General features: G+C 61.0%; 2 protein-coding genes across 3 annotated transcripts in view; both read right to left on the bottom strand.

The window, feature by feature from the left end:
• Positions 1-2,208, bottom strand: part of DMPK (DM1 protein kinase) — a 10,898-nt gene extending 8,690 nt beyond the window's left edge. The window contains 1 exon segment of the mRNA XM_059383029.1: positions 1,903-2,208. Within this exon segment, the coding sequence (XP_059239012.1) occupies positions 1,903-2,062 (160 nt within the window). The 5' untranslated portion in view covers positions 2,063-2,208.
• A 1,194-nt stretch (positions 2,209-3,402) lies between these two features.
• DMWD (DM1 locus, WD repeat containing) lies at positions 3,403-10,354 on the bottom strand. Of its 2 annotated transcripts, XM_059383883.1 has the most exons (5): positions 9,851-10,353; positions 8,416-8,598; positions 5,197-6,495; positions 4,286-4,360; positions 3,403-3,952 (listed from the first exon to the last, which is right to left on the bottom strand). In XM_059383883.1, exons 1-5 carry the CDS (start codon positions 10,289-10,291, stop codon positions 3,905-3,907), a joined length of 2,046 nt encoding a protein of 681 aa, XP_059239866.1. In that variant the 5' UTR covers positions 10,292-10,353; the 3' UTR covers positions 3,403-3,904. The 2 variants fall into 2 exon arrangements, with proteins under 2 accessions (XP_059239866.1, XP_059239867.1); XM_059383884.1 differs by lacking the exon at positions 4,286-4,360 and having other exon boundaries at positions 9,851-10,354.
• Positions 10,355-10,806: the final 452 nt, after the last annotated feature.

Below are 10,806 nucleotides of genomic sequence, written 5' to 3'. Positions count from 1 at the left end.
GGGAATGCCTGCCAGGCCCACCCCAGGCTTCTCAGTCCATCTCAGATCCTGTCCTGGAATGCTCAGTTTAGTCCAGCACCTCCAGGTTTAGATGCTGTTGGCTTTGGACCACACTTTGGGAAACACTGGATTTGGGGATGGGGCTCCCAGAGGGAACAGGAGAGGAAGACAAAGCCAGCGTGGATCCGGATTCCAGGTTCTAGTGTACTCGCTGCTCTGTCCTCAACTCTGTCCTCAACTCGGGGAAGAAGGCTTCTTTCAGTCACCCCTCATTTATGGGTGGAGAGGTCAGGGCTCAGATGCAGGAAGAGTCTGGCCAAGGCCCTACAGCTAGGAATGTTAAAGAGGGCAGGTAGGGAGGGGAAGGGCCTGGCGGAGGGAATGCAGAGGCACAGGGAGAGGGAGGCCCGGGAAGTGGAGGACGCTGGGGACTTGGGAGGCAACACAGAGAGAGGGATGGGTTCAAGTGAGAGTAAGGGGAGATAGAGTGGGCTAAGGCAGCGAGAGACGGAACCCCACGAGTTTCGGGGAGAGCGGGCCGGCAGGGAAGAACCAGCCAGGGCCCAGGACAGGGGAGGGAGGAGAGAGCCAAGACGTTGAGCCCTTTTAAGGCAGCAGGAACCCAGGTCCCCTCCCCCGCCCCAGCGGCCTGGCAGGGGAGGGGCCGCAGAAAACTGCTCAGGCCACAAAAGGAGTGCTCCCTACAGGAGAGCCAGACCCCTGCCCCCCAGCTCAGGGCTCAGTTTACCCAGCTAGCCTAACTTCCCACTCTGCAAAATCAGGGCCCAGAGAGTTATTAAGGGCCTGGGGAGGTGGGGAGAAAGTTCTCCCAGGGGCTGAGTGGTCTGGCCTTCGGTCTCCACCTTCGTATCTGTGAAATGGGAGGGACAGGAGCGAGGCCTGGGTCAGAAAGAGATGAACACGAGAAATGGAGGAGAGGGGGAGGCAGAGAGACAGAAACCAGTGACCAATGACCCAGCGACCAAGCGCAAGCCACTGAGGGACAAGCCATTGCAGGGACGGAGTGGCAGGATGTCAGGGAGAGAGAAAACCTTGAAAGAGTCGGAGTGCTGGGGTGGAGGAGGGGCAGAGGCAGACAGGGCCAGAGGCTGAGGTGGAAGCATTTGCCTTCCAGACTGGTTTCCGGGGGAAGACCTGGCCAGAAGGGACTTTGTGCAAGAGCTGGAAGGTCAGAAGTCATGAAAAGAGGTACCTGGGGAGCTGGAGAGGAGTCAAGGCTGCCCCAGGCAGACTAGATGGACCAGGGCTGGGAAGGTGGGGGGTGGCCAGACCCTAGAAAATGGGAGCACCCAGGAGAACCCTAAATTGTTCCCCTGGCATCCAGGGGGTGGTGCCTGTCTGCAGAGCTGGTTCTCCCCCAGGGCCTGAGTCACCGCACCCTCCCAGGGCCTGGGCACCTGTTGCAGCAGCTGGAGAGGCTGGCGCCGAACACCTGCCCACTGGCTGCGCCCCTGGCAGCTGCCCCATGTTGTCCCTTCTGCCTGCCCCTGTGCTCTGGGAGACCAGGATGGAGAGCCATGGGGCCCATTTTGGTGTGTGTGTGGGTGGTCGCAGGACACGGGGCTCCCAGCAGGTCCCTAGGCCTAGACCTTGGGGAGGGGGTACAGTAGGACCACGGGAAGCTGTGCCCAGTCCAGCCTACCACGGATCCTGGGTCACAGCTCTGGAGCCATGCCTGTGCTACCCTCTGCTGAGCCCGGCCTGCCCTGCCAGGGTGGCTCAGGGATAGGGGCATGGCACCCTAGGACCCAGGACCAAGTTTCGGGCTCCTGAGTGGGAGGCTCTCCCACATCTACCGTGCCCCCAATTCTCCCCATCTCCAGCCTCTGCCCTGCCCTCCCCACTCCCCAATCCGGGGCACGCATGCAGGCAGTCACTCACCCCACTGCAAGAAGTCGGCCACATACTTGTCCTGGGCCAGGTCGGAGGCCCCCAGCTCCTGGTGGACGCCCAGGAGAAGGTCGAGCAGGGGCTCCAGCCCCAGGAAGCCAGGGTCCAGCACCAGCTGCTGGAGCCGGCTCAGCCGCACCTCGGCTGACATGTTGGGCAGGCAGCACCATGGCCCCTCCCCGGGCCAGGGGCTCGGGGTCCTCCCGTCACGGAACCCGGCAGCCCCTGTCCAGACCTCGGGGCTCTGGCTGCATGTCTGCCTGTCCCTGGCTGTCCCCTGGGCCTCTCTGGCCACTTCTCTCTCTGCTGAGGCCTCCTCCCCTTCTCCCCACCCCTCAGTCCGGCCCCCTCCCGCCTCCAGGCCTTAACCCCTCCTTAACCCCTCCAGAGCCAGGCCCCCCAACTCCCTCCCACCAGGGCCCCACAGGACGAGTCAGTGTGAGATGGGGGGATGGAGAATCCCAACTCTCACACCACGCCTGCCCCCCAAAAAGGCAGAGCCCAGAAGGAGCTACAGGTGTGGCAGAGGCCAAAGATGAGCCCTCCTCCCATCGCGAGGGGGCCAACTGAGGCTCAGAATGATCGGGTAACACCCCTCTCAAACTCTGGAATTGGGGTGGGGGAGAAAGGGGGGAGGACTGGAGGGGGGGCAGGCGGCCAGGGCAGCTTCGAGGGTGACTCAGCCAGGGATTCAGACTTTGGGACAGTTTAAATTTAGCTGTCAGGGCCTCTGCTTTACACTGACTGTTTTTGTTTTTGTTGTTGTTTGGCAGGAGGTGGGGAAGGGGTGGTGAGAGAATTGGGAAGGGAGGCCCTCAGGAGCCAGGACCAGGGGTGACCCACTGGCCAAAACATGGGGGAGGCAAAGGAGCCCCCAGAATAGCTCCCTGGACCCTGGCCGCACAGCCACATTCCTGCCCAGGCCAGGATTAGAAACAGAAACATTTCGGGGGGTGGAGGGCAGAGCGGGAAGACACCCCTCCCTGCAGCTCCGGAGAGCCAGCCAGGAGGGATTTTCGTTGTTCCCGGCAGGGGCGGACAGTGCTCCCGCTCCTGGAGGAAACCATGGTCTCCAGCTGGCGCCTGCGAGCCAGGAATCCTGAGGCAGCAGGAGGCCAAGACTTGGGACACACTCTGAGCACCTCAGGAGCTACCTGGGGGACCCATCCGGGCAGCCCTCCCTCCATATCTGATCTGGATAGTTCAAGCACTTTCAGACTGGGAAGGGGGCCCTGGCGGCCCTTTCTCCTCCAGAGTTTGGGGGCCCGGGGCTCAGGGCTGGAGAGCTGGCAGGCAGAGGGGCCCCTCCGCTGTGGGCCCTGAGTCCCTCCTCAGGCCTTCAGCTCCTCCTGCGGTGAGAGCAGGGAGGGGACGGGGTCAGGGAGAGGCAGGGCCTAACTCTTCCTTTGGTGGAAGTAGCTGGATTCTAGGACTGCAGCAAAAGCACACACACACTCCCTCCACACCTCCCCGAAGGGAACAGAGACGCTGTGAAAACAGGGAACTTTAGTATAAATAAGAGGTCCTGGGGGACAGGGAGGGCCCCGGAGGGGCTTCCATAATTTAACACTCTTCAAAAGCACGAACAACAGCAAGGGCAGGGTGGAGGCCAGGGGAGGGGTGGGCCACCCCGGCCCTGCCCCCAGGATGAGGGGCACACCGCAGAGCTTGTGGGCAGGGAGTCTCTCCCCCAGGAGCAACCAGTCACATGCTGGGGACAGGGATGAGGCGAACACTGATGTTTCAGAGGAAGGGGTCATTGTACTTGGCAGTGGGTGGGGACAAGGCTGAGGCCGCACGGGCCACTACATCCCCCCAAGTGTCTGGGCCGGTCTGGGGGACCCTCTGCCCCTCAAATCTGTGCAGGGCAAGGGACGGGAGCAGTCCATCTGTCATGGTTAGTCTTGTTAATACGTTGATCCGTGAGGTCAGCGGGAGGGATATGGCTAGGAGGCAGGGAGCGTGGGGGCAGGGAACCCCAACATCCGTGGCTTCACACCACTGTGCCGCTCGGGGAGTTGCCTGGTTGGGAGGAGATGCCCTGGGGAAGAGGACAGAGGAGACAGGAGGGTTAGAGGCTGCCTGGGGCTCCCACCTGTCCCGTGGGGAGGAAACCTGCCTGGAATCCCCCATGGCAGCTGCCACCCTGGCCCTGCCCTTCAGTCCACCCAAGAGCCCCCCAGACAGAGGCCGCTGCTCTAGGTCCCAGCCCCGCTAGCATCCCAGCCCTGCAGGCGGCACTCTTGGACCATAATTAAAGCCCTCTGGTGGTCCTGAGCACAGAGAGGGGGGTAGGGGTGGAGAGGATGGGGGGAACTCAGGGGTCCTTTCTGACTGGGGAGGTGAGAGGGAGAGAACTCAGGGGCAATCCTACCTCTACCACTGACTTGCTGGGTGACCTGGGCCAACTTCCTTCCCCTGTCTGGGCCTCCGCCTCCTCGTCTGTGAACTAGGGAGATAGAGGGGTCTCTTTCAGGACTCTTCAGAGTCCCCAAATCCCAAAGACCCTGCCTCTGAGACTGTTAGGATGTTCTAAGGATTCAAGACCCTGTGATTCTAAAACCACTCCCTCCCTGGGCCTTAGACCTAGCATCCCAGGCACACAAGCCCAAACCCCATGGAGCTGAGCCCTCTAAAGACAAGAGCTCCAAAGACGGAAGGGGCTACGTCCATGCTCCCTGCACTGGGATATTCCCCACCTGGCCCTTCCTGAACCCCACAGCTATGCCAGCAGTTGGACCCTTCCACCTCCCACCCGCCTTCAAGAGCAGCAACTTGCCCAAGGTCGCATAGGGAGCAGCCCCAGAACCCAAGCTGGGAATTCCAAAAGCTGGGACTCTAGAGGTGGGCTTGGATCCAGAGTCTGAGATGAGATCCAGGCCAGAAGGCGGGCCCACAGGCTCAGTGTTGCCCACAGAATTTGACCCGCATTATTCAAAGGGTTTCACAACTCACAAATCCTTACGCCCCTTAGAAACCCAGATTTGGCTTCGAGTGACAAGTGATAAGGTCTGGGTATGCTGGGCCCACTGGCTGCCCTTCAGCTAGCTGGCCACGGTTCTCAGCACTCCCAGCTGTCTCTTCCCAACCCTCTCTCTCTCTCTGCTGCCACAGAAAGTTCTAGAAGCCCGGTACTCTTAAGATCTGAGAAGTCTTGCTCTGGGATGCTAAGATTTCCCTGGCTTCCCCTCATCCCACAGGACTAAAGGCTATGACTGGGACAAACCCTCCTGCCGACGCTCGCCTCTCCCTGGGCCCTGGGGAGGCTGCTGTGGGGCCACTCACCGCCTTGCCCGGCCGGGCCCAGGTACAGATGAGGCCCTCCTGGCAGGCGGTGATGATGCAGTCCTCCAGGAAGAGGAGGACTGTGAGCCGCTCCTGGGCGATCTTCTTGCACACCAGGGGCTCGAGCAGGGGCACCTCGTGGATGCGCGGGCACAGCGCAGTGCCCAGCACCTTGGCTGGGTCCAGCCGGCTGCGGGGAGCAGGGCCGCTAGGCTTGTCCCCGCCGCTGCCCCCGCCCCCGCCACCTCCGCCCCCCCGGCTGATGTTGCCCAGGCTGTGGTAGCGCTTGTGCTCTTTCTCTGACCCCCGGTCCCGCCGCTCCTGCAGCGTGAGCGTGGCAAAGCGGCCGATGCTGAACGGTGTGCCCGGCTCAGTTGTGGCACCCGGGCCGCCGGCCTTGCCGCTGCCTGCTGGGTGCGGGAGGCTGTTGGAGCGGGACAGGGAGCGGGGCAGGGGGCCAGGGCCGGGGCCAGGCTCGCCGCCCCGGGAGCTGCTGGCAGCGGGGGGTGTGGTGCCAGGCGTGCTAGGGAGGGTGCGGGTGCGGGCCAGGGGCGGGTGGGGGTAAAGCACGTCTTCAGTGAGGTCCCACAGGCAGAACTGCGTGTCCTGGCCGGCTGAGCCGAAGCGGTAGGTGATGGGGCCGGCTTTGGGCAGTGGGGAGAGGGGGGCTCCCCCGCCGGAGCCTGTGCCCCCCGCATCAGGCTGCTCCTCTTCCTCCTCCTCCTCCTCCTCTCCACTCCGCTCCCCGTCACCGCTGGCTGCGGCGGCCTCCTCGGCCCTCGTGGTGTAGGGGTCAAAGGCCACAGCGTTGACCCAGGACTTGTGGCCGTGGCCCCGGGCCACCACACGGCCCTCGGTGAAGGACCACACGGTGACCAGGTCATCTTCACCACCCGTCACGACGTAGCGGCCATCGGGGCTCCAGCACACACACAGCAGGCCCCCAAAGTAGCTCTTCATGAGCCCGCGCAGGAGCATAGAGTCGAAGTGGAAGACGCGCAGGCAGCCATCCTGGCTGACGCAGGCCAGGTGCCGGCCGTCGGGCGAGAAGGCGAACTCATTGAGGGGCCCCTCACCCACAGCCCACTTGGCCAGCGGGTTGCGGGGCGCCTTGCTCTTGGCGGCGTAGACGGCGAAGCCCTCGCCCTGCTTCAGCAGGCTGTACTGGGGCGGGGCCGAGGCGCACGGGTGGCTGACGTTGTACAGGTACAGGTGGCCACTGGCATGCGAGGCCAGGAACAGGCTCTCGGACTCCGGCAGCCACTTCAGGTAGGTCACCTTTGTCTTGTCGATCAGCCGCTGCCGGGACAGATGTGGGGGGCTGGGGGAGGTGGTCCGTTCCTGGCCAACCTCCTCCCCAAGCCAGTTCCTCGAACGGCCCTCGGACGCGGCCCTGACCTTCTTGGACAGGGCTTCCCCACACTGAGGGTAAGGGCCGGACAGCAGGCCACAGGGACGCAAAGGAAGAAGGGCGGCCTGTGAGGCAGCCCCGGGGAGCTCCATGGAGCCTTGGTGTCCCATCTCTGGCAAGGGGACAGTCCTGCCTTTCAGAGAACTCTCCTCACCTGTCTAACCCTCACCTATCTTTACTGCCTCAGGTTTCACAAGAGAATGATTCATAGAACATCTATGTGGTTCACTACTCTAACCCCAGAGCATAGACCTGTGCACACAACAAGTGCCTGGAAACGATTTCCTCGACACACGAGGGAAAGCCCTGTCCGGCCAGCTGCACATGCGCCTCTGTTCCTTTCCCCCTCGCAACTCAGAACCAATCCTTTGCTGATACCCAGAACCTGCCCTCCTCTCCCAACGAACCCCACAGCATGGCAGCCCTTCTCAAGCAGGGTTCCAAAGAGAACTGAGCCTTGAAGCCCCTTGGCACCCACTGAACACAATGAATTAAATTCTTCCCCAGGCATCTCAGTTGCTTCTTGTTCTTGGGGAGAAGCTGGAAAAGAATCACATCATCTCTGTGTTCTCTGGCTGAGATGATGAGAAATGCTCTGAAAGCTGAAGTCTTTACCATGAGCTTCCAGCCCCTCCAGGGGCTGATGCCTCCCAGTTATTTCTTGGGACCCATCTCCCACACTCCCCCTCAGAAACTGCTCTGGCCACACAGTCCTTCTGCTGTCCTGCTTCTAGGATTTTGTCCTAGCTGTTCCCTTTACTCAGAATGTCCTCCCCTGATAACTTGCTTGCCTCCTTCAGGTCTTTATTTCAATGTCACCCCCGCTCAGTGACGCCTTCCCAGACCAGCCTACTTAATTTAAACCTCACCACACACTCCGCATCCCCCTTCCCTGCTGGATTCTTCTCTGTGGCACTCACCACCTTCTGACATGCAGCATACTTACTTGATAACTGTCTGCTCCCCGAGCTAGATGATGAAGGCTCCACAAAGGGATGGCCCTCTGTCTGTTCTGCTAAGATGTGAGATCCCTGGTGCTTAGAACGCCTGGCACAGACCAAATGCTCAATCCGTATTTTGAGAATGGACGAGCTGGTGAATTTTTATTCCATCCATTGTTACCTCACTCCCTTCTGCCATTCACGCACTCTGTGTATGTGGAACTTCCTCCAAACAGAGAGAAAAAGCCAGAGGACAAGAGCAGCTTCCGCCCATGGATAAGGTCGTTCCTTGGCATGTCCTCTGGCACCAGGTCTAGCCAGACTAAGCCATTTCCACATCCGATTCCGATTTCGTAATAATGTTCCCATTGAGGCAGGGATGAGAATCCCATTTTGCAGAGAAGTAAAAGTGAGGCTCAGGAGGGAGAGTCACCTCCCCAAAACCATACAGTGACTCAAAGGCGCACCAATGATCTAAATCCGATGCTCACAGGCCCAGAATGTGAAGATCAAGAGCTCTGGCTTCAAACAAGTCCCAACCAGGGACTAGCCTCGGTTGTCTCCCTTGCAACATGGGCACCACAATCCCTAACCCATGAAGGAAAATGCAAGGAGCAAAGTGTTCGGCACAGGGCTAACAACAGAGGCCCCGAGCATGGGAGGCGCAGCTATCTTTATGAGCTAATACCCTACTAGCTACTGTCTGAGACCCCAGCCATATATCTGTCAGTCCGTCCCCTCTCTCTCCTGTCTCCTGCCCCTCTCAGGCCTCCACTGCTCCCCAGGCAGCTGCAGTCTCACGGCAATGGTGTGCGGGTGGTGAGTGGGAGAGGGGAGCCATTCTAAGCCCCGGGGGCCCATAATCACCTCTTCATTGAATAGCTTGCTGGTGTCCTTCTTGATGAGATCCAGATACTGCACCTGGCCGGCGGAGAACCCCACCAGCAGGGAGATGGTCTCTGTGGCAGCAGTGAACTGGTTGAAGTCATGGCAGGTGGGCTGGGTGCCCTTGTAGATCCGCTTGTCAATCGGCTTGTTGAGGTCAATGGACTGAGCAGTGGGAGAAAAGGAGTTAATAGCTCCTACCACTGAGAGGAAGGAAGAGGGTGTTGAGGTTGGGGGAAACCACTAAAAGGAAGGAGGGTTAAAGCCCGAAGGGAAGTGGGTAGGTGGATGGGGGAGTGGGCAACCACAGACAGGAAGGAGGACCCAATCACAGACCCAGTAAAGAAAAATCAGAAAGGAAGGTGCCCCCCTTCACCCCACATGAGGCCACAGTGCCTCCCCCCAAAGTTGGACTCCCTAACTTTAGGGACACCCCTGTCTGCAGTATCAAGGCTTGGGGTCCCCACAGTCCCTGAGCCCAGTCCTAGCCCACAGACTCAGGAACTCCCTCTGGATCTTGGCACCTCAATATTCCAAGCTCCTCCAAACGCAGGGTTATGCAAATCCCCAGGACTCTAACACCCAACATCCCAGAATTCTCTTTACTTTGGAGTCCCTAAATTTCAGGACCCCCATCATAGTTCATGGATACATTAAACCTCTTGGTCCCCCACATTTTTGGTGCTTCACCACCTCTGGGCTCTCAGGGTCTCCATCACTTTGGGGCACCACCATAACCTTCAAGGGTCTCATCCCCTCTGGGACCTACATCGCTCTAGAAATACCCATCACACCTGAGGATGTCCCCTTTGGGCTCTTATCACCTCCAGCTCCCCATCAGCTCAGAGATTCTCATTCCTTCCAGGTCCCTCATGATCCCCAGAACCCCAGTGTTCCTTAAGACTTCATATGCCTGCGGGATCTCTATCACCTCTAAGTGCCCCATCAATTCCACAATCATCCTCACCTCTGGGCTCTCCGAGTCTCAAGATCCCCTTCACCCCCCACACCACCTCCAGACTTGCAACACCCCGGGGGTTCTCCATCACTTGCAAGCCTGCATCACCTAGGGATTCTCCACCACGGGCAGATTCCCTACCACCCAGAACCACGGAGGGTTCCATGGCATCTCGGAATCTCCCCAAAATACCACTCCAGACTCCCAAGCATAACCTGGGGATCCCGCATGACCTCAAGATTCTCCATCATCTCTAGGAGGGCCAGCACCCCAGAGGCCCTCCCAGACCCCCCCCCCTTTTAGAATTCTGCATTACTTCTGGGCACCCTTCCCCCTATCGAGGATGCCCATCTCAGAACTCCAAATTCATTCGGGGACCCTTCTATCACTTCTGGATGACCTCAGGGGGTCCCTATCCTCTCTGCCAGCACCAAGGCCACAACGATGCAGGCCGCTCACCCGTTGGCTCCCGCGGCGGCAGCAGCCCGGATAGAAATACAGCTCGCGGCCCAAGTTGAAGCAGACCCGGTCTCCTCCGGCACCCAGCCCCGCGGGCGTGGCGGGCGGCTCCCCGGTCCCGGCGCCGTCGGGCTCCCCGAGGCGCACGAGGCTGAGGCGCACGGCGGGCAGCGCGGGCCCTGGTCCCGGGCCTGCAGGCGGCGGGGACGGCGCGGAGCCCGCGGCGCCGGGACCGGAGGAGGAAGCAGGGCCGGGCGGGGGCTGCGGCGGCTGGGGCGGCGCCGGGGTCTGGGCGGAAGCCGGACCCGACCTGCGAGCGGCGCCATCGCCGGGGAGCAGCTTGTAGAAGCCCTCGCGGGTGCGGAACTGCGACTTGATTTCCGCACAGTCCCCCATGGCGGCGCCGGGGCCCGAGCCGCCCTCCGCGCCGCCCGCCGCCATCTTGGGCGCCCCCCCCACGCCGAGGCCCCGGCCCCGCCGCAGCCGGACCGCCGCCCGCCGCCGGGCCCCCTGCCGGAAGCCTCGGGCCCGCGCCGGAAGGGGTGGGGTGGTCACCCAGGCGACGCCTCTTCGATTGGCAACAGGGTCGGGAGGCGGGATGAGCTCCGACCGTCGCTCGGGTAACGATTCCGGGGCTGGGGGCGGGCCGACAGGTGGGCGTGGCCTCTGTGCCGGCTACCGACGTGTGGTTGGCTGAGGGCGCGGCCCAAAGGGAGATGGGCGGGGTCGTGGAAAAGCCCAAATCCCTAGCAACGGTGCCCTGGGAACGGTTTGCCTAGCAACGGAGGGACCCTCAAGAGAAGGCCTGGTTCATAACCATCACGTCACAGATGACCCCAGTGATTCCAGCGCCTCCTTAGACTCCCAACATACACTTTCCTGACCTCCAGTGTTTCCCACTGACGTCTTAAAATCCGTGACCGGCTATGGCATCTCCAGACACTCTTCCCCCATCC

Source organism: Mustela nigripes, chromosome 17, assembly GCF_022355385.1.
Source record: "Mustela nigripes isolate SB6536 chromosome 17, MUSNIG.SB6536, whole genome shotgun sequence".
NCBI classification, from domain to species: Eukaryota; Metazoa; Chordata; class Mammalia; order Carnivora; family Mustelidae; genus Mustela; species Mustela nigripes.
Note: the sequence above shows the minus strand (reverse complement) of the source record. Positions and strands in the feature narration are given on the sequence as shown.